The sequence below is a fragment of the Clupea harengus genome, unplaced genomic scaffold (assembly GCF_900700415.2).
Source record: "Clupea harengus unplaced genomic scaffold, Ch_v2.0.2, whole genome shotgun sequence".
In the NCBI taxonomy this organism is placed as follows: domain Eukaryota; kingdom Metazoa; phylum Chordata; class Actinopteri; order Clupeiformes; family Clupeidae; genus Clupea; species Clupea harengus.
Window position 1 is genome coordinate 1 of NW_024879924.1, and position 23,119 is coordinate 23,119.

The 23,119-nt window shown below is 43.6% G+C and overlaps 2 protein-coding genes across 5 annotated transcripts; one reads left to right on the forward strand and one right to left on the reverse strand.

Moving 5' to 3' along the window:
• Positions 1–3,970: 3,970 nt before the first annotated feature.
• LOC122130751 (cytochrome P450 2F2-like) lies at positions 3,971–9,817 on the forward strand. The gene is made up of 9 exons (XM_042705505.1): positions 3,971–4,447; positions 5,702–5,864; positions 6,506–6,658; positions 6,822–6,982; positions 7,097–7,270; positions 7,378–7,516; positions 7,627–7,814; positions 7,949–8,090; positions 8,849–9,817. Exons 1-9 carry the CDS (start codon positions 4,286–4,288, stop codon positions 9,040–9,042), a joined length of 1,476 nt encoding a protein of 491 aa, XP_042561439.1. The 5' UTR covers positions 3,971–4,285; the 3' UTR covers positions 9,043–9,817.
• Positions 9,818–11,723: 1,906 nt separating this feature from the next.
• Positions 11,724–23,111, reverse strand: bub1 (BUB1 mitotic checkpoint serine/threonine kinase). Of its 4 annotated transcripts, XM_042705502.1 has the most exons (26): positions 22,936–23,111; positions 22,531–22,590; positions 22,073–22,214; positions 21,683–21,879; positions 21,550–21,593; positions 21,378–21,460; positions 21,212–21,255; positions 20,948–21,129; positions 20,482–20,618; positions 19,466–20,055; positions 18,987–19,042; positions 18,581–18,700; positions 18,075–18,170; positions 17,855–17,936; positions 17,658–17,733; positions 17,282–17,453; positions 16,870–16,939; positions 15,815–16,647; positions 15,453–15,602; positions 14,767–14,867; positions 14,506–14,667; positions 13,846–14,003; positions 13,365–13,542; positions 12,761–12,867; positions 12,433–12,645; positions 11,724–12,400 (listed from the first exon to the last, which is right to left on the reverse strand). In XM_042705502.1, exons 1-25 carry the CDS (start codon positions 22,956–22,958, stop codon positions 12,450–12,452), a joined length of 4,059 nt encoding a protein of 1,352 aa, XP_042561436.1. In that variant the 5' UTR covers positions 22,959–23,111; the 3' UTR covers positions 11,724–12,400; positions 12,433–12,449. The 4 variants fall into 4 exon arrangements, with proteins under 4 accessions (XP_042561436.1, XP_042561437.1, XP_042561438.1 ...); XM_042705503.1 differs by having other exon boundaries at positions 11,724–12,645; positions 21,212–21,249; XM_042705504.1 differs by having other exon boundaries at positions 11,724–12,645; positions 15,845–16,647.
• Positions 23,112–23,119: the final 8 nt, after the last annotated feature.

Below are 23,119 nucleotides of genomic sequence, written 5' to 3' on the forward strand. Positions count from 1 at the left end.
GTGCATCTGCCTCAGCTGTAGAGATTCATCTGCCCTGCGCTTCTTGGTTCAAGATGCTGAACCTGGACAGGAATCTGTAAGAATGACTTCAGCACTCATTCACAGGTCAGGCAGGAGTCACTAGCTGACTGTAAACCAAGAGATCTCTTCAACTACCCACATGCTGGGAAGACCAATTTACATTTTTTTTTTTAGGACAGTACATTCTAGAAAATGAAAATGCAAAAAGTGCACTGTATGCGTGCTACTATTTGGTCTACAGTGTTTTGGAAAACTGTTAAATTACTGAAATTTGCTTCATTGCAGTGTTTCATTTTCCAGGAGATCTGTCGTGTTTTGCATTTTGTGTGTGCAGTTTTGTGAATTGTGTCTAGAGTTTTGGAAAAATTAGATCTATTTCAGAATACGTGTCTAAGCAGTTGAAAAAAAAAACTGTATTAGGTAACCAGAGCTGGGAATGAATGTCCAAAGTCCAAAGTGATAGAAGTAGCATGCAGTGCACTTACACACTAAAATAAGGCCTATTAACTAAACATCCCAAACCATTACACCGTCTACCAAAAGACAGACCCATTTCCCAAAACTTTAAACACTATTCCCCTGTTTTCACATGATTCCGATTTGGTGAACCTTTTGCGCAAAACTCTACACATAAGTCCCTTCATATATCACTGGATGTACCATGTGGTAATTTAGTAAGCACTATCTCTTGGTCACACACCAATCAGATGCTCAGGATAGATAGGTAAAAGGGCAACGGGTCAGTTCACTTGTTTTGGAACTATGGATCCACAAAGACTTTTCTTTATGTACTAACTGCTTTTGCCCCCTCATTGTTTTATATTGGTAAGTGCACGGAAATGTCTTACTGTATTCTACATTCTCTATGTAACCGTTGCATATTTTTAAAGTATATTTACTTTTCCCACTGTATTCCAGCTTGTTTTACAACAATACATTGAGGAATTAAAGATGTTGAAATGTAAAGATGTGTTGTCTTTATATTGTGTTCATTATGTAAAGATATTCTGTGTGTGTGGGGGGGGGGGGGGGGGTTGTGAGTTTGGACTTGATCACACCGGTGTGTGGAATGGCTATTTTGTAGTGTATGTGTATTGGATGGCTTTTGTACGATGTCTGAAGGCATAGTTTGGTTTAGATGTAAGATTGCATGGTCTTGAGTGAAGAGTTCGGTTTTGACGTGGAAGTTTGAAGTTTTGTGAAGATAGGTGTGCAGTTATGCATTTGTGTTTAGAGTTTTGGGAAAGAATGTCTGTTTGAATGTCTTCAAAAATCACATAATGTCAAGAAAATCTGTAATGTACAGGGGGACTGAATCACTCGATGCAGCCAGTTCCCTCAAAACAGTACAGCTTGAGTACAGCTTGAGTCTCTGCTACTGCTACCCCTCCATTTACTAGACTAATGCAGAATTTGTAAAGGCTTCCTGTTAACGACAACTGTTATTTGTCATTTAATATCAGTGGAACCGAACAACTGCAAGGAATCCTATCAAGAGTGACATTTCAGTGACACAGTACCTATTTCCGACCAACATGAATCTATAATTAAGACATGGCATACCCTGAGCCGTTTCAATGAGGATGGGCAGCGCTTGGTCGCTCTTTATTGGCATCTCATCGCTGAATCATGATCCTCAAAGGGTCTCATAAATCTACTCTCAATTATGGAATGACTTCTTTCTAAACTTACAAAGGGTTTTATGGGAACTGCAAGTTTTGCCTCTTCTGCATCTCAGCAGAAGTGTGAACACAATGTATTATAAATAAGGGGCAACACAGTCTTGGCCATGCATTTACTGTAGAGAATAGCTGTTGAGTTTATGTGTGTGGGGGTGGGCTGTGAGTTTGAGAACAAGCAACAAAGACAGAGAATAGATGCGTGGGTTGACATTTTTTATTTCTTTGTGTACATATTTATTTATCTATTTTGCAGGGAGTATTCGATGGAAATCAGCCGGCATGTCAGAAAGCTATCGCCCAAAATGATGACAATCCATTTACACTTCATCTCGGTCCCTGCAGATCCCAAATAAATAGATAACTAAATAAATAAATAAACCCGTGTGCGTTGTGGGGAGAGAGGCACACTGAATGAATGCTAATAGCCCATTCAGTCCCTAAAGTAAGGGAAGCGCTGTACTCCAGCAGCACAGAGCTCTGAGTGACCTGAATAGATTAAAGCGTCTCACAGAGGAAGACAGAACATGTGTATAAATAATTAATGGTTTGGTGGAAACATAGGCGCTGACCTGACCTATGAAAATCACTATGCATACATTATGATATAAAGAACTCACCAAGAAGAATTCAAATGTTAACATTTACCTTTCATGCTAGAGGTCATATGTCAAATTGTTAGATGTTTTAGCTCATTTATAACAAAACATACTAATAAATAAATAATAAAAGACATCAGTGACATCATAGCTATAAACACAAACACAGGCAAAACAAATTGAAATGGTGACTTTGTGGAGAATGACCCAAGTGAGGGGTTCTGAGGCCGCTCTCATCTCAAGGAACAGAGAAGCCAAGAGCTACGAGGTGGAGGTCTGCCCCTGCAAGATCTTGTCCCGCTCCTGCAAAACTATGTAATATTTTGTCTGGTCCCGCCCGCATCTTTCACGTTTTGTCCTACCCCTACCCGCAAAGAATCCCGCAGGTGGACACGAAATGTGTCCTGTGCAAAAACCACCGTCTTGCTTTTGTTTATGCTGCTCTCCTGCAAAGATGAATAAGGGGTTTAAGACAAAAAAGCTACTTTTATTTCATTTTATACATATATTCATATTTTGCTGGAGTCCCACGAGTCACGTCTTTCTCCATTTTTATCAGTTTCTTCCCACCTGCACCCCCAGTCAAAATTTCAAAATGTCACTGGGACCCGTGGGAGTGCAGGCCTCTCCCATAAGGGAACGCCAGACCACAGAATATAGAACTTTCATTCATTTTTCTACCCGCCTGACAGCAGTCTGCCTCCTGATTTCCCCCATGAAGTGAATGCCTTTGGACCCTCTCATGTGTGGACTGCTATCACACACAGCGAGCCTGCAGTGTTTTGGCTGCACTGCCTCGGGTCATTGCCCTGGAGCCAGAATGCTCCTGTTCCGGCCCTTCAGCTCCAGCTTCTGACAGGCCATTGGCTTTAAGGATGTCAAGGACAACACCAGTGGTTCTGTGACACCTCTGCAAACGTCTTCTCTCAGGCTCGGGCACGAGGCGCTCTCTCCAGTGGGCTTACAGCCCTCCAAGCTGTCTCTCCTCCACTCCTGGCAGGAAGCTGCCGTGATACAAACCCAAGTGGCAGTTCAGTTCATTTTCCAGCACTATTGTGCTGCCTTCAGCTATTCTGCCACCTCCACTCAAACTAAAAAAATATGACTGCGTATTCACTGTTATTCAGGACAATTGTGCTCTGTGTCCTGGCTCACCCGTACACAGTATACTGTTGATCTAGAGCAGTGCTGAAACTTTTTCTACTTTACCCCAGTTGACTTTACAGCCATAAAATCAACCAAAATGTATTTAAATCTTAATTTGTATCAGGACAGTTGTGCTCATAATTGCTCATAATTTGGTCCATTTTTATTAAGTAGGTTTTAGTAATGAAGTATAATGTATTCTTTGATGGCTTACAAACATATTGTAACCTAATCTTGGCTTCAGTATGATGTAGTGTGTTGCAATATTGTTATTTGGTCCCATAAGGCTTAAAAAAAATCTAATACAAATCTAAACTAAATGTGATGCATTACAGAATGACAATGTATTATACTGGGTTCACATAAGTTTTTTTGTACAAGGGTGACTAATCAAATAAAGCACACACTTGCACACACACACACACACACTCGCACACACACACACACACACACACAGATAAACTCTCTCTCCCACACACACACTATTCTGTCCTCTGATTGGTTTAGGTCAGCAAAGGTTGATGAACGTTGCTTGGAACTTATTAACAGCGGTGATCAACAGTCATTCTACAGGTGTGCTGTAATAACGTTGCTGTGTCAGTTAAGATACCTTCTAAGTCTTTTCTGTTTGTTGTTTACAGTTTCACTCAGAAGTTTTCACCTGACATTTGGGGAACATCAACAAAGGAGCAAGGCACTCGCTTCCTGGCTCATGAAACTCGAGTTTGGCTCGTACACACATAAACACACAAAGAAAAGGAAGTGGGCGGGCCTCTGTTTATCTCTGACTTAAAAACAAGAAAAATGAGCCACAGTAAAATCTAAGGAGCAGTAGTCATCATGTGGGGTGCTGTCATTCTGGTGGGGATCTGCAGCTGGCTTTTCTTCCTCCTGCTCAAGATTCAAAGGCCGAACAAGTTTCCCCCTGGACCCCGGCCAATACCTCTCTTTGGGAATCTGCTGGAGCTCAACCTCAACAACCCTCTAAATGATCTACAGCGGGTAAAATGTTATTCATCTTCAGTGTCTTGCCATTAACTTTGCTCAATGTATTAAGAGAGGTTGGTCAGTATTTAGCGCTCTAGATTTTCATGAATTTGAAACACGATTAGCATTAGTATGCTATGAGTGAATTGAAGTTCCGTTGCGTCGCTTTTCTGGGGTCGGCTGAGGTGAAAGTGGAGGAAAGTTCAACTTTTCGAGTGACAACATGTGCGAATCTTTGATCCAACGCCAACGTTGTTTTCTAGGTAGCTGGTCGTATATGGAGGGACAAAGTTTAGTTTCATTCAACTGGCAAAGTTTAGCCTCGGAATTTCTAAGGCACAGCGCAGTAATCTTAGATCATACAGTTACAGGTTACTGAGAATACTCTTCATCCTTGTCTTTTGCCGACGTCTTCGAATGGTAACATAATGTAGCGTTCTCCACTTATGGAATGATGCACAACTGTTACCACGGAACTTACAGTTTATTTATCGCTGTTGTCGGCCACAGCCACGCCGTACACTCGTTCTCTTGCAACTCAAAATCAACCGTTCTCCCCAAATCTTCCGCCATAAATACAAAACACACCCCTAATTGAGTGTCATGCCAACATGGCCCAGGTAACAGAGCCATACATTTAACATTACACACATTAACCTGCACAACATATACATTCATGGACTTAGACATGCTACAATAATTTGGTAGCTCTATAGAACAGCATACTAAACAATGGCATAAAAGATTATCCACGGGTATTCGTCTGGGGGGGGGGAGCTTTTAGTGAATATATTGTGTGGCCTACTCTGCATCTTTTGGCAGGAAGGAATAATTTGGGTGAGGGGGTCACTTTGTAGTGTTTTAATTAAATGTGTGGAGGTCTCTGCTGTTTGGTTGTACTTGATGTACATCAATGTGTCGCTCTTTCCGTGGGGTAAGAGAATGTGGACAATAGGACTACTTGAGGGGAGTTTGATCCTAACATGATAGGTGTATGCATATAGTCTTTTGTCTCTTTCCTTAAATCACAGTTTGATATTAGTGAAACGTGATCTTCATGAATCTGAAATATGATTATCATTACTATGCCTATGAGTATATATAAGATGATATGTTTCTATTATTTGAACAAGAAAACATGGAATATAAACATGAGTGTGGGTGTCTGTGTGCAGTATATTGAAACATTTTGCTATATAACATAAGTATACAAATAGAATGAACCACTTTCATGAGCTCTGCCATTGTGTTGTGTTTCTGTGCCAGTAGCTGTCCGACCAGTATGGTAAGGTGTTCAGTGTATACCTTGGGTCACGGCCAGCAGTTGTCCTGACTGGAATGGAGACGATTAAGGAGGCTCTAATTAATAAAGCTGTAGATTTTGCTGGCCGACCGCAAGACCTTATGGTCAACCATGCTACAGAAAACAAAGGTAAACACCATAAATCATGTTAAGCACATAGCTGTCCAATTATGTAAGATTGCCGTGCCCTTTAACATTCATTACTATGTTTGTGCTGCATGTTTTCCAAAAAACTGTGATGTTGCTGTGTATATGCATTGTGTATCCACAGTTATTTCACAATTAGCTTTCAAACAGGATCTGTGTTACTCCTATAAGGAATTCATGTAACAAATCAGTCAAGCTCAAATAGGTCTGTTACTGGTAAAGCAGTTTTGTAGTTGGCAGGAACTATTTTCCCTTCATTTTCCAGTTTTCTTAAAACAAGGAGTAAGAATGATTTGTTCACTATCTGTCACACCTAGGCAGTACTGGCATCTTACAGCATATCAGAACATAGTTCATGATGTCTTTAATATCCCTGTAGCTGGGGCAAACTACACAAAAGCCATCAGTTCAATACCCAGGAACACATGCTGATGGAAGACAATTTATATCTGTACTATGTTGTAAGATGCTTAGGCTAAAAGTGTGTGCTAAATTAACTGAGTGTACTTGATGCCATGGGGAGGTTATGACCTGGAGAGTGTATAAGTGATATACGTGTATATCATTATCATTATATAATATCAATATTGCTAATGAATCTGTTGTAAACCTATGCTCTTAAGGTATCATTCTGGCTGACTATGGTCCTGGCTGGAAAGAACACAGGCGCTTTGCCCTGATGACCCTGAAGAACTTTGGTTTGGGGAAGCAATCCATGGAAAAAAAAATCCTGGGAGAGATTTCTTACGTTATTTCAAAACTGGAGACCTTTGTTGGTATGAATTATATTTGGTTTTAGAATTGTGCTGAAATTTATACTTAAAATGAATTATACTTAGAATTATACGTTTTAGGTATATTTAGTATATTTCACTATGTTCATCTTGGAAACATGCTCTAAAACGTTAAGACAATTAGCTAAATCAAATGTTTCTACAGGAAAATCCATGAGTCCTCAGACTCTGTTCCACAATGCTGCATCAAACATTATTTTCGCTGTTCTCTTTGGAGCCCGCTACGAGTACGACGATGAGGTCCTTAAGCTTTTTGTCAGGCTCTACACTGAGAATGCAAAGATTGCCAACGGGCCTTGGGCCATGGTAAGGTGTCAGTATTATTTTTATGCTCTCTGTTATTAATGTCAAGTATATGGCTAAACAGTATACTATTAATCGTGAGCGGTTATATGACTTTAAGATTCTTGTCTCCTGCAGATATATGACACTTTTCCTCTGATAAGAAGCTTGCCCCTGCCTTTTCAAAAGGCTTTTGAGAACACTGACACGGCATTGAAAATGGGTGCGAATTTGGTCAATGAGCACAAGAAGACCAGGGTCCCAGGGCAGCCAAATGATTTCATTGACTGCTACCTGGACGAACTGGACAAGGTCCGTGGGAACACCAGGGTCCCTCACAGGAACAGTAATAAATCCAGCTTTATCGTGTCTACATGGTTCTCATCATACCTTTCTGGTCTGTTTGATCCCCTGTCTAGAGAGGGGATGATGGGTCCTCGTTTGAAGAGTCAAGACTTGTGATGTATGCTCTGGATCTACACTTCGCTGGGACAGACACCACGTCCAACACTCTTCTCACCGCTTTCCTTTATCTCTCTACTCATCCAGATATTCAGGGTTTGTGCTTAAAACGTCTTCCACCTATATCACAGTCGCTGTAGATAACACAAAGGAATTAGTGTGTTTTGGTTACCACGCTCTGGGATTTATCTCTGTGCTACTTTTAGAGAGGTTTTATCAAGAGATTGTTGAGGTCCTGGAGGGGAAAGACGAGGCTTGCTTTGAAGACAGACACCGAATGCCCTACACTCAGGCTGTTATCCACGAATCTCAGCGTGTCGCCAACACCGTCCCTCTCAGTGTGTTCCACAGCACGACTAAAGATACAGAGCTACAGGGTTATCACATCCCAAAGGCAAGAGAATCAACTACACACACACACACAACTACACACACATGTATGAGTGGCTGAAACATTTCCTTACACTTTAATCAAATATGCAACGTAATGATAAATGGTTCAAGGGCCTAACCTTTTGTCTCTCACAGGGCACTATGATCATTCCCAATCTGACCTCAGTGCTGTCTGAGGAAGGGCAGTGGAAGTATCCTCGTGAGTTCAACCCTTCCAACTTCCTGAATGAGCAGGGAGAGTTTGAGAAGCCGGAGGCATTCATGCCCTTCTCTGTTGGTAAGACAGTATATTCATTTATGCTGTACACAATAATATCACATCCTCTTATGATATTCTGTCAACATGCCCCAAATGTCAACATCACTTTTGCTCACCACTACTGCTACTAAACTACTACTACAATTAGTCACGCTGCTTCCTCTTCTACTACAGGGATCATTACTGCTACATTGAATTAAATAACAACTGACTCCAGAAAAAAATTTGAACAAAAATTGCGGGCAGATGGCAGAGGTGTTTTCAGTTTACTGTACCTTGTGCTTGGTATATTATTTAATGCCCTTCTTCTCGTGAAAATCAGCTGTATTGGGCACCAATTGCTATTCTGAATTTGATCTGCCAATGAAATACACCCTCTCTGTTCAGTTCTCTCTGTAGGCCCCCTCCCCTTAACACATGCATGTGTGCTGACTAGGCCAGGGAATATGATTATGATTAACAGGCATCTGCAGACACTTGTCCTGATTGATTTGATGCGGGTAATCCAAAACATTAGTTTTATGACTATTGATAAAGCCTAGGGTTGTCACATTCACAATTAGTTTCTTAAGAGCTTGTGCTGATAATATATTATAGTGAGAGTTGTTGGAATGTGAAAGGAGAAGACTAAGAGACAGTGTGTTGACTTAAACATCTCCAAACAAGTTTGAAAAAAATCATTTGTAGTGGTTTGACAAGGTATTCTCCTACCTCAGGACATGTGTTTTGTCTATACGAGATATTTCACCAGATGTATGCATTCTGACATTTGGCAGGGTCCCGTGTGTGTCTTGGTGAAGGCTTGGCCCGTATGGAGCTCTTTTTGGTCATGGTCACTCTGTTGCAGCACTTCAAGTTTGGCTGGCCTGAGGATGCGGGGGTTCCAGACTACACTCCTGTTTTTGGGGTGACCTTGACACCCAAACCCTACAGTATGACTGTGAGTCTGAGGAGCACAGGACAGAGTTAGCCTGTAGAACCACAATAGAACCAATAATAAAATAATCTGGTGGAAAATGCTAGTTTTCCATGCTTAACATAGAGTTTCACACAAGGCCAAACATTCTGGTCCGGAGGTCTTCTGGCACTGAACTCTTAACAGGTCCAAAGGCCAGGACATGGAGAGGCAGCTTTTAGTTTCTATGCTCCCAGCCTTTGGAATACTCTGCCAGAAGACCAATGAATGGCTGAAACAGTGGAAACCTTTAAACGTGAACTTAAGACGTACCTCTTTAATCGCGCCTATCATTCTGTGTAATATTGATATCATGATGGTATGGTTTTTTCATCCCTCTAAAAATTCTGTGGCAAATACAAGTGTTTGTAATCCCCCCCCATTTTGGCTAAATACAAGTGTTTGTAATCCCCCCCCATTTTGGCTAAAGGCTAAACATTGTCGCGTAGTAATTTTGACTCTCGCACCTATCTCCACTAATCCACTCGTTTCATTGCTTCCGCAACCAGTTCTGCATACTTTAGCTACTACCTTTTAAAGGCTTCCTCAATTGCATCTTCAAAAGGAATTGTTAACTCAATAAAGTAAACAATGCACACTCAGAACACAATACCATGGTGTGACCAGCAGTGATAATAATGCACTGTGGAACTTGATGCTGTCTTCTGACATCAGCCAGCAATCTCCAATCTCACGCGTTGCCCCATCTGCCTGGTGTCCACTCTTCTGCTCCTCTCGCACTAAAGAAATTCAACTGTCCCTGTCATTAAACATAATTTATTCAAACACATGCCAACGATTAAAATGATTTCAGATCTCAATGATCTTTGGCACACTGAAGCACTCTGCAGGCAGACGGACGGACGCCATCACTAGCCCTGGTCATGGGCTCAGCTGATCAGGTGAGCCCCCTCTGTGAGCTCTTACCCTGCAAGGCCACGGCTCATTAATAGAAGTGCTTTTTGGTTGGAGGGGTGAGGATGAGAGTGTGCTGGAGGATGGGGGGTATGCTCTAGTTGTGATCTAATCATCAAACCTGAAGGAATGTTTGATGCATGGCCAGGACTTCAGGGGCATTGACAGCCGCAGCAGGAGCATTCCCTGATTCCACAAACTTCCCCGGTGGTAAGCTAACTCCCAGCAGGGGGACCAAGACTTCCACGGATGATTCACGCTATTAAGCCAAAAATTAGCGGAACTTCTGTGAGAATATGTATTAGGGTTTAATTAAGAAATGTCATGACAACTTATTGCCAATTGCTGGCTCCATTCCAACATTAGTTTCCAGGAAAGGTCACAATGTAGGTCCCAGTCTTCAGGTTCACACCCCGGTAAGGTCCTTACACATCGTCAGGGGAAAGCCAATTGCAAAAGACTGTCACCATGACACTGCCAGAAGATAGATAGGCCTGTAAAACGCAGGTAGTGCATAGCACTTATTAGAAGTACTGAGGCTGGGGGTTGAATAATAGTGCACATGCACATTTGTGAAAAGAGTTACATTTTTTATTTGACCTCAATGTTAAGTCAATTTATGTTCTCAAAATAACTCAAATGTATATGAAATATCTTAGTTTTAATGAGTGTTTCTCATATATTTTAAACTTGATTCACATCACTATAATGTCTTTTGAGGTGAGGGAGAGTTAAATATTTCCTATTACAAGTGTGTGTGTGTATTCTGTGTAGTGTCTTTTGACCTACCTCACTGTGTGTTTCAGTAAGTTATGTGTACTTAGTCATTTATGTGAATTGCTGCAGCAACACTGAAATGTTGGTATGCTCATTGCTCGGAAGGAACACCTGGGACAATCAAACAAGGTTTTAGGGCACTCTGCAACAAAAGGAAATAACAAAAGCACACCGACTGACTGGCTTAAGAGTGCTTGACACAACAGAGTTGTTACAACACCCAGGTGCACTCAAAGGTCACTGTGTGCCTGAGTCTCTCCCCAACCCCCCCCTCCACCCTCCACTCCTCTCCTCTTTACAAACTGCTTACAGGAATGAGTGAAGCCGTCAGCAGAGTAGATTGGATGAGGCACAACAGTGTTGCTCTCCGAATGCTACTCACTTACTCCATGCGGCGATGAACTCTGCACACACGCAGAGAAACGATCCCTATAAATCAATGAGTGAACCTGAGAAAGTGCAGGTGTTAGGGAGCTTCGGATGCCCTCCCACTAAAGCCTCGCTACCGACTATAAACGCGGCAGCTTAGCTTGGGCGAGGCAGGCAGCAGATGGGCATGTGACGAACACATCGGATCACACTTCTGTCCACCATAATTACATAGTTCCTTCACCTAATCGCACACAAACACAAGTCCTTCATTCATTCCCAAGGCTAATTAAAAACAGACTAACTCGGCTATTGTTATTTTGCACAAGTTCACTATTTTCAACTGCTGACATAAGTTACAATATAACTAACCACCAGGTCCCTGCATCACCACCTGTGGTGGTCAGTGGATTCAAAAGCTTCATAAGTAACTCAGCTACATATTTAGCAATGTCATAGCTTTCCTACTGCGTGAGTGCCTGACCATCAGGTAGGAGCAAATCTAAGCCTAAGATTTGACTGTATGGAAGTCTGAGCTTTAAATATGTATTAATTAAATTCATGGCCAACAGTGCCCCTCTCAGGAAGCACACACACTTCCAGTGTATACTCATCTTTGTGCTAAGGACAAAAAATAATGTGACTTGAGCGATTTATTTGTTTCTTAAAAAATAAAAATACAAAAATCAGTGTAAAATAGGACTAAAATGAGAGCAATCATTCAATCCAATACATCATCCATGTTTTGAATGGCCATTTTTGGCCAAATAAATGGATTTTGGACAAATACTGAGGACATAGTTAAAGCATATTTACACATTTCTGTTTGCAATTTTACATTTTCTAATGTTCATAGTTTTCGCTTTTTTTAAAAACAGTTTACATTCTTCTTCTTCTTTTTTTTTTAATGGAGCATTTCAAAACATCCAGGAACGCAGATTACTAGAGCCTTTTCAGGATTGGCTTATGCCAGTATGTCAACTCTAACATATAAATAAAAAAGACTTAGGTTAAAGACACTAAATAAAATCAGCCGAAACAACACAAACAAGGAGTGCTGCTACAGCAAGTCTCAGTACATCCCTGAAGTGTGTGTGTGTGTGTGTGTGTGTGTGTGTGTGTGTGTGTGTACACATGTGTGTCTGCATATATCGCCATGGTCAGCTGTCTGTATGCTGTTGTTGTATATGTGTGTATATGTGTGTGTGTGTGTGTACACATGTGTGTCTGCATATATCGCCATGGTCAGCTGTCTGTATGCTGTTGTTGTATATATGTGTGTGTGTGTGTGTGTGTGTGTGTGTGTGTGTGTGTGTGTGTGTGTGTGTGTGTGTGTGTGTGTGTAAACAGCATGGCTGGGGTTATCTGCGTGAGGACCGAGCCTCCAGCAGCTGCACCACCAGTCTGTTCTTCAAGCCCCGGAGTTTGGTCCCGTAGTGCTTCTGCAGCTCCGTGTGCACGCGGCTGCGCAGACGCCGCAGACACAGCAGGGAGCCGCAGTCGGGCACGTTCAGGAGCGCGTGGAAGAACTCCTGCCACAACTCACTGTGTGGGTTCCTGCAAAATCCAAAAAAAGGGCACAAACATCATTTTTGATTTTTCATTCACAGCTAGAGAGAGGAAGGAGTGTATGCGGGTGGATCATCAAAGGTGTCTGAGTAGTGAAGCTCACCGCTTGAACGTTCCACTGGGCTTCCATTCACCATTCTCGTTTTTCACTTGCATGTATGAGCCGAAGATCATGCAGTACACGGTGCCTGCAATGCCAAAGTAGTCTGTCTGAGGACAAAACAACAAAGGGTATCAGTATCATAAAACACAATATTTCAGACACCATAGACACACTTCATTAAAAAACACAATATATTTTGTATTATACATATATTGTCCTATATACATTCAAACAAGAGAGAATCCATACTAGGAATACATATCTATACTAAGCTAAGGCACAGTAAATAGATTGTTGTGTTGTGCTGTCAAGTAGATTGTTACACTAATTCAGGAAGTTCACAACAACTGAAAGTACAGGGCTGAACCGTTACCATGGCTACATACATTGTGCCTTCCTGTATCAGTGCAGAGCATTCATTTCTATTATTTTCCTTCCTCTTAATCTGTTATAATGCTAAATCAGGACATGGAGGAAACTCTACTGACAGGGAAGCAGCACTTGAGTGGTTGCTTTCCAGAGCCATAACCTTTCAGCCATGCAGTGGAAATGAACCCTCTGTGCTGAACCCCCCCCCCCGGGTGTGTCGCCCAGCACTGGGTACCTGGTAGTTCCAGGGCCTGCCACTCAGCATCTCGGTGCACTGGAAGGCTGAGGTCATGCACTTGGCCGTGAAGGCCGTGCCCTCTGGGAAGAGGCTCATGTCGATGCTCTGGCCCAGGTCAATCAGGGCCAGGCCGTGCTCACAGTTCTCCGGATCGAAGCACTCGTTCTCCAGAAACCTGAGAGAGCGCAATTCAATGAAATGACTCGTGCAAATCCAATATCAGTAAACATAGCCCTAATCATTCAGCAGAGTGACATTTAGCTAGAAAGAATCAATAACGCTAATCTATACACTGACCCATAATGCCAGCTCATCATTTGAATCCTCTTGATGCTAAACTGATGGGAGCTTCTACACATTCTCCATCTTTGATTCCCTTTCTCACCCACTCAAGATGCATCCCCCCATAACCCGAAGGACAGATCATAGAGCTCTATACTACAGTCTTTATGAGTTTCAGAGCGTGATGGCTGCTTACGTCTCCCCGAGCAGGAAGTTGTCGGGCTTGATGTCGGCGTGGACGATGCGCGCGCTGTGCAGCTGGTCCACCATGTGCAGGATACAGGAGGTGAAGTAGAGCACCAGTGCCTGGGGCATCACCTTCTCACTGCGGCTCTTGTACAGGTTTATGGCATTCTGCAGCAGACACACACACACACACACAGACACACACACACACACACACACACACACACACACAGTGACTAAACAGGCTGGCCGGTTGTGTGCGTGTTGGACATAGTGTACTTGATTCCTACGTTTGAACATGAATAATAAGTGGTGTCTTACAATAACGCATGTGAAGACAGGCAGAGGATTGTGGATTCTGCTTTAGCTAATGGCATCAGGCTCTAACACTCAAAGATCAAAAAGACCTCATGACAACAGCAATCCAAATCTGCAGCAAAGAAGAATGATCCAGAAAAGTCCAAATGAGACGTTCTCGGTGTACTGGAACGAACCTCTATTCACAGTCAGTTTGCAACAAGGGCTCTTGTTTTGGGCAAACATGGGCACCTGTGACTGGTTCATTTTGTTAAAGGGGATAAAGCCCTAACTACTTGAGGGCAATGATGTCTTGCAATAATAATAATAATAAAAAAAAAGGTTCATGTGTGCAGACTTAACGACATCCTACCAGAAGGGTGCCACAGTTGTGGAGGTCCCCAATTAAAATGCTGCCGTTCCTGAAGAGGTGTGCTGAGTGGATGTTGTTGAAGAGGTGCCGCACGCTGGGCTTGAGCCGCAGGTTCAGCTGCATGTTGATGTAGTACTCCCACGGGTTGGCTGGTTTCTGCACCTACAGGGGTGGAGCGACAGGGAAGCCCATTTTCAGACCATTCGCAAGAGACCGCGTGCAATTACCAGTATGTAACCGGGTGAGTGGAGAGTTTCTCACCTTCAGGAAGAGCTTCTCTGATGTGGTGAGGTTTGTGGCCTGATAGACGGTTGCAAAAGCACCCTGGCCAAGGACAAAATCCACTCGGAAGGATTGGCCAGCTGGGGGGAAGGAACATTCCAATGAATAAAATGATGCGAGTCAAATGCCATAATGGGAAACACGCAGTGATGCTCTTAGGGCCAAAGCCAATGATGAATGGCAGCGTATAGAAAATGGTTCTCTTGAGTGCTTCATTTGGGTTTCAGCTGGGACTGCCTGACACCAGCAGTCAAGTACATTTCTGCTCTCTGGCTGCCCAAACAAACACTTCAAACCAGCAATTAGGGGTTCTGGTCGAAATCTAGCAATCCAACTACTGAAAAGGCATGCAAAAAACACCAACCAACGCACAGCTGGCCCTGATACAAGCCTTGCTAGCGTGCGAACACATGTGTTTTGCCAATTTAGTTGCCATGTTGGCGTAGTGGTCCGACCCGTACCACAGAACTACATAGTGAGTAGCCTTGGCAGCTGGCTGAAATGAGAGGTGTTTATCTATCCTTCACATGACCATATCCCATGAAAATGAATAGTTGCCTATAAAAGCAAACTTCAAAAAGTGGCAAATTGTTGCACACTGTCTAAATGTCCAGCCTAAATGTACACAATAACAAGTTGAAGCACAGTGAAAACCTAATGCTCACCCATGGTGGTGGTCATCTTTGGGGAGACGGTGGGGAGGTTGAATTGCCATGTGGTGACATTTGGGTACGAGGTGAGGGGTGTGGCAAGTCTGGAGAGGAGGGAGGTGATGAGCTCATCATCCCAAGGGTCTGAGACCAGATGGAAAGGGGCTGGATAGGAAGAAACGAAGAAAGACAGCTTTAGACAACCTTTAAAAACCCTCTGGTGAACCAAGAACTTCAATGTACTGGTTGTATGTATGTTTAAATGTATGGTAAAGCACATGTCTTCAGAAGCTCTGACATTTAGCCTCTCAGGCTTTTAAAGACACTCTAGGCTGTGCTTCTCAGCCCACAGTGGACTAGGGGCAGAGCAGGTGTACCTGCAGGGAGGACATGAGGGGCAGGTGTACCTGCAGGGAGGACATGAGGAGCAGGTGTTTGCTCGGGGCTCATGGGTACATCCAGGCACATCTCAGGCCTCTTGGCTGGACTCGCTGGCATAGGCACCTCCTGCCGAGAGCAAGCCAAACTGGTAGAGAGACTCCGATGCGCCGCTCTGGTGGAACTCTTCATGAATACGTGATCCATATACGGCTCAGGGTCAGCCACAGGGCTGTCCAGTTTGAACCAGTCAAACGTTGCTGCTGGATCAGGACTCATGGGGATATCCTGGATCGGTCTGGAAGCAGGCGCTGCTGGACTCATGGCAACATCTAGAGGTGGCCGTGGGGCCGGCTCTGGACTCATTGGAACATCATGGTGTGACCTGTGGAATAAATCCTGGCTTTCAGCAAAGAGGTTCTCCGTCTGCGGAGCGTGAAAAGAGGTCTTGGAGAGAAACGAGTGGGCGGCCGGGACTCGCTCTGGGGCCGTGGGCACATCCGCTTCCATTTCTTGGAGAAAGGATTGGCCCTTTGAGGGGTCCTGGAGTGGCTTCTCTGGGCTCTGGTAGATGGTCCAGCTAGATTTGGGGGTTGTGGAAGCCATCTTAGACGCTCCTTCCTCTTCGGTGGGTGCGACGGTGTGGTCTGGGAACGAGAGGGCGGCCAGGGGGTGGGCGCAGAGGGAGCTGGTGTAGCCGGTCTGGCTCTGACTCTGGTGGAGCTGCTGCTCGGCGGGTGCCAACGCCTCACCCACGATGGTACCCTGGGCTCCAGCTGTGCACTGCGCTGAAGTCAGCTTATCATCCACTGGGCTCTGCTCTATGATGGGGCTGAGATGAAACAGTAGATCAGGACAAGGCATTCGGCATTAGGCACTGGGTTCATCTCTCACAGGGGAGAGCCACTATTGATAAAAGTCATTTTGGTGAACGTGTTAAACATTGGGCCATAAAAGCCTTTGTGCCCGTGTTGATTGTTAACAATTTGATTTAGTGCACTTAATCCACTTGTATAGTTCTCAACTTCCCCCACCTACGTGGAGAGTCAACTACCTGAGTTTGTTGAGCTGGCGCGTGAAGGGGTGGTTTTCATCAGATCCAAAGACCGTAGGTGCATCATTTTCTACAATAGTACAAAACAACGGTAAAAGAACTGCTCAACATCCTAGAAAAAAACATCCACCTTTGTGACACTTGTATTAGAAATCAGCATTACTACCTTCTTGACAATCTGCTACAACACATATTTGTCTTCACATCCGTGCCTACCCTTGATTAGGTGAACACATATGTTTTAGGCTCGTAGACAATAAATAGAGCTAAAACAAGTATCAATGTTCAGCCATCTTTGTCATGTCAGTTAAGTCTGAAACTACTACGCGAAGCTTCTACCCAAAGCTGTTCACATCTTTTCTCTTAAGATGACTGATCAGTCTATTTGGCATTGAGAGAGAGACCCCGGCACCTTGATCGGACTCTTGCTCTAGGGGGTGCGGTGCGCCGAGGTGGAATGGCGTGGACACCAGGTGGGCCGACAGGGCAAAGTCTCGGGTGCTGTTGGGACAGGCGGCCAGAGAGTGGTACCGCGATCCCCACATCGTCACGTCAGTCATAAAGTCCACACCAACAGGAGTTTCCTGATGTGATGGCCAATTGAAACATTTAGACAGAATACAGGGGGGGGGGGGGATGTGCCTATTCATATACTGTTACACACCCTTGAAAAAGCCCCTCCCAGAGAGCATATCAACAGCACTGTGATGACCACACATATGCCAAGGCAATAGAGACAATACGGTTGGAAAATCTGATGACAATCAACCAATTGACAGTCAACATACGTTCTGCTGTGATGGTTCAGGTAATGGGATTTCTGCCCTGGTCTGCAATGGTTTTCGTTTGTCTCCCGCAACTTGTCTGTATATTAATGGAGTTATTAAAATAGAAAAAAAAACCAGAAAGAAATTAGCACCCACAAATGGTAAAGCAAGTATGCTCAGGGTATTTTGAGGAGGATACTGCAAGTGAAATAGTTTACCCTCCATTCTCCTTGTCATCTTCATCCTGGAATATGGTGAAAAAAGCAGAAGCAGCAGAAGGCAGTGGCACAGCTGGTTTATCTAAAGGAAAGAAAAAGGACGAGGGTGGAATACACTGACGCATCATTCACATGTGTCACTAGACAAGGTTGTGGGGTAGACCTTCATACGTCATTCAGACAATGCATGCAATGGGTGCCAGAAACCTTCTTGACTTACCGTTTTTTGAATGGCCTAAGTTTAGACCCTCCTCTGCAATCTGAGAAAGGCCATCTGCCACAAAGGTTGGGGCTTGGAACATGTCCATGATCAGATCTAGGTAAGGGGAAAAAAATACATCAGGTGATTTACTATTTCAACCATTTTTTTCAACAAACAGTCGAGTTCATTATTTTAGTTATGATGCCCCCTGGTGGACTAATGTCTAAGATTGTGGATACATCTGTGAAGTTCTGTGAGAATCAAAGACTGGCTTCCCAAGATGTGGTTAATGTAGTGTGTCCTAGCGCTTCGCTAAAACATCATTAGATAATGTCAGCGAAAGAGTTTTAGACAGAAGTTCTTCTCACAGCTTTTTGGTACTGTGGTCAACTGAAAGAAATTCATCAGAAACATATTTGCGATGAGGAATCGATGTGCTCCGAGCCCTTCTCAGTGGTTGGACACAAAAGCTAGTAAAGCAGAACACAGATTTGACAGCACAAACTCAGATGCCCGATGCTCACCGAGTGCCTCCCGCGTGTGGACCGTGGGGGAGGGGAGAACTCGAGACGGAGTCGCCTGGACGTATCCCAAGGAGTTGTTAGGAGTGACGTGGGAGTGGTTCCCCTGGCCCACCAGTGACACTGACAGGATGACAAACAGCAGTGTGTCACTAGGCTAGTGGAAGTGGCAGAGACAGTAGACCCCCTCTGGCACCATGATACTCTGTTCCAGCTTCATAAACAACTTGACATTTATTTCAATTCAAAATGTAGCTCTATTGTCCTCTAATGCTAATATATTTCAAAGGAACATAAATGAAACAGCTGACATTTATTTAACAAATTTGAAAATCTTTTTAGTACATAAATTAAACCAAATGATTCCAGAATGTGCTTTGTGGACATGAGATTTACATGAGGTACCAACCGTTGTTGGCGCCTTCTCTGTAACTCTCCTCATCCTCCCCATGTTTTGAGACATCACTGGAGGAAAGAAAACCAATGAAGAGCCGCGTGAAAAACACTTCCATTTATCCTCATGCCCCAGCAACCGCACACACAGCTACAGCATCAGACTGCGTCTGGGACTGAAGCCAGGGAGTACTCCACAATTATTTAAAAAACAAAGCACAACTTAAATAAATGGCAGCTGGTTTTTATGCATCCTATGTGAGTGACAACAGCACAGTGACAAACTAAATGTGCTGAAAGCAAACTTGATCTTTGTAAAGTAGCCAGCAGTTATAACAGATTATTGTAGAGGGCCCAAGACAGAAGACAAAGGCAAATAAGACACAAATGCAGGTCCAAACCTACAATCTGAGAAGTTAGAAGACATTGAATCAGCAAGGGAGTTTTTCTTTTTTGTTTAGCTAGTGTGAGTGCCCTGGACTATAACACACTTACTGATCTCCTTCCTCGAGGGGCTGCTGGAAACTGCTGCTGTAGATGTGGACGGGCTCAGCTCTGCTCAGGACACAGTGGCTGCGCTGGACCAAGGCTCCGCAGGGGACCTCAGCCGGGCTTGCTTGGCGATGGATGGGGAGAGTACCTGTGCTCTCTGCTCCATCACTTGTCTGGTGGTGTAGGAGGGAAGTCTGCCAGGGCTGCAGGGAGGACGCGGTGGTGACCAGGGCTACAGCTGGTGGCAGTGAGGAGGATGGGCCCTCTGGCTGGGCCGAGCGGCGTGCCGACCCTGAAATCTGATGGGGGGAGTCAACCTCACAGCGCGAGGCCTCTGCTTCCTCCAGGGGACACAGGCGACCAGGTGGTAGGAGGGACCTGAGTGAACTGGCCGAGCCCCCCAAGGCAGAGGTGGGCGGCTCGGACTTTCGACGAGCACCCAGGTCCAGACGGGGCTGCAGAGCCAAACTGGGCCTGAAGGTCGGAGCTGGTCGGTGGCTAAGAGACAGCCGACTGCCAAGTGCTGCTGCGGGTCTGGCCGGCAGTGGCGCTTGCTCTGGCCGCAATGCTGCTGATGCCAGAGCCTGATCCTCCTGCAACATAAGTGGCATGCAAAGTAATGGTCAACCTTTTATTCCACATCCATTCAACACACCAAAACCACTGCATTCAGTGGAGGTGCGAGGACCACCACTGACAGCCTGCGTGGAGCCATGACACTGCCCAGAATCTCTCAATGCAAATGACCAGGTTGATTACTCTCCCCATTATTGCTTATATTAAAAGCTACATGAGAATATGAGCCCACATAACTTCACCACACTGACTTGCTGATAATGAACATTATGAACAGAAAAACTGTCGTTTTTGAAAAGGATGTCACCGTCACGGCCCCATCAGTTATACAAAGCTTTGCAGTACTTTTCATCTGGTGCAACCGACTTCAGTAGAAAATGAAAGCCATTCCTCTGAATATCATACGTGAATTATGCACCCTTGACAAGAGCACTGTTTGTTACCTGCAGCATGCCATAAGGCCTGTTGGGTGCTTGTGACTCCGCTGGTTGAATGGGGGATTTGCTGTCCAGTTGGTTCAGCAGTTCTTGCATTCGTCTCACCTCCTCCTCAGACTCTCGAGCCTTCCTCTGGCCTTCCTCTGCAAACAGGAGATTGCCATAAAAAATTAAAAAAAAGAGATCCCATCATTTCCTGCTCTCATCTTCTCTCAGTAACACACTCAGCTTAGACACATGTACAGAATGTGAAATGAAGATAGCATCATACAGCGGGAACGAGATCCAGGTTTCGCAATGCCTTCAAATCCACAACACTACACTTAACACGCTCCCTTGAGATAATAATGACTAGAAAAGTTATTATCAAATAATATTACATTATCAAAAGTACTTTCTGAATCTAGGAACTGTGTTCTGCCACTTATCTTTTAATGATGAATCAGTAAAGGTTGTTTCAGGAAATATTTACCTATTTCTTGCAACTCGGCTTGCTGCTTACATTTTCCCCAGTAGCGAAGAGCTCTCAGTTCTTCAAAGCTGTACTCCGAGTCCTCGCAGACTAGCTCACTCACACAGTACATGGATATCTGCTGCACAGGTCCACTCTGGGCTTTGGGCTGGTCGGATGGGTTATTTTCAGACTTGGAGATTCTGTAGGGGAAAAAACGCAACGTGTCAACAGAGGGCAACACAACTGAAAATTCCAAGGCCAAAGACATATAATGGCACTTACATACGAACTGTTCTGTCATCTGGGAACTGGGGTGGATCCTGATCCTTGACACAGAAAGAATTTTACTTTCACACATTAACTTAACACTTTATTACATCACTGTAGATCAAAAATAATGCTGAATTTTTTTTCCACAAAAACAAGCACAACATTTTTTTTAACCTACCTTGCACTGCGGCTGAAAAATTTCTCTTGGACGAGATTGTTGATTGGCTAATTGTGAATTTTGAAGAGGATTCCTAGGCACATCTAAGTTAACGATAGGAAAGCAATAAACATGAACATGATGATACCACCAATAAATCACAATGATGAAGTAAGCTTAACAGCATGCATACCAGTTGAGCCCGTCTGAAGCTTTAACACCTCGCTCTGGAACTTCCTGTGAAAGAGCAAGATCAGTTTTAATCAGTAAATTGCTTTTAGAAGGTCATCAATTAATTAATTTTTTTTTTTTTAAATAAATATTACCGGTAGTGCTGAAGCACTGTGTCTACAGGTTTGGCCTGGTTCTCCACAGCTCTCTGATAGACTGCTTCAGCTTGCGACAACTGACCAATTTTCTCAAATTGCTGCGCCCAAGCAATATACAAAGTCGCCACTCTGGTTCCAATGCCCTGGCTGTGCACATAACTGTACACTTTGATGGGATCATCATAAAAGCTGGCCTGAAATAGGACAATACTTAGAACAGGAATACTAGTACTTGTAGTACAGAATAATGAGAAAAAGAATGTTCTAAATAAAATTGACACTAATCTGCAGTTTGATAACTAAGTATGAGACCAGAAATAGTCAAATCTGTATCCACAATAGCCTAATAATCTTAGGAAAACTCGACTGGCTGTGGTCACAACTTACACATTTAATGCAATGATCGACGTATCGGGGGTCGTTATGGTAGCGTTCATCTTCCATAAATCTTTCAACAAGACGATCAAGTACAACAGACATGCCTTTCCTTTCTTCGAGAGGCAGCTTCCCCTCTAGAAACTGCACAAATCTATGTATACACAGTCACAATATAAATGTTAATATTAACTTTGTCATCGCATGTTTTGTAGGCGAGTAACGTCAACACGTACAGTTAGGTCCGGAAATATTTGATTCCTTGAAATGAAGGTACTATGTATGAAAACTGTTGCTCAAATTAAAGCTGCACTTCGATTGCATCTCGATTATAGATTTCAGGGTCAAAATTATGAAAATTGTGTCACTGTCCAAAATATTTCCGCACCTAACTGTAGCTAGCTAATAAACACTGTTGTGAAACCAACATCCATAATAACATTTGCGATAGCCAGCTAGCTTTTCATTACCTATCCCATGGATCAAGCGGATCGTCTCCGGAGTATGTGTTCAAGTTCCCTTCAAACGCTCTGCAAAAGATGATAGTTTCATTATAATATGTAAGAACATGTCACACGACAAATAACAGTAGCTAGCTAGCTCCGCTTGATTCTAGCCATCTGGTTCCTACATATGCGCTAAAGTTACATGATTATGTTCGGCAAGTCAGTAGTCCATCCCACTGACACTAGATACCAAACATAGAGGAGTAATGTTAGTTCCAGTTAATTATTACTGAAACTAGTATTATAACTATAGTATAAGAAAAGGAAAACGAAACGGTGTTTGTTGTAAGTCTGCTAGGATAGCTGTCGACTGCTAACTAGCTATAGATCAGACGATGGGACATTTTGAAACACGACTCTTAAACTTACTTTAAATATGTGCCGACGTCCATTTTAGCGTTCTTTAATAGACTCACATTTAGGAAGGATACGATTTTTGTTTAAATAATGGTTATTTTACTTATAATACTACCGATGCACTGAAACGTGATACGTGCAATCCTTGTTGTTTTTCGCAACACAACGGCTATGTAAAATATTTGACGTCTACACC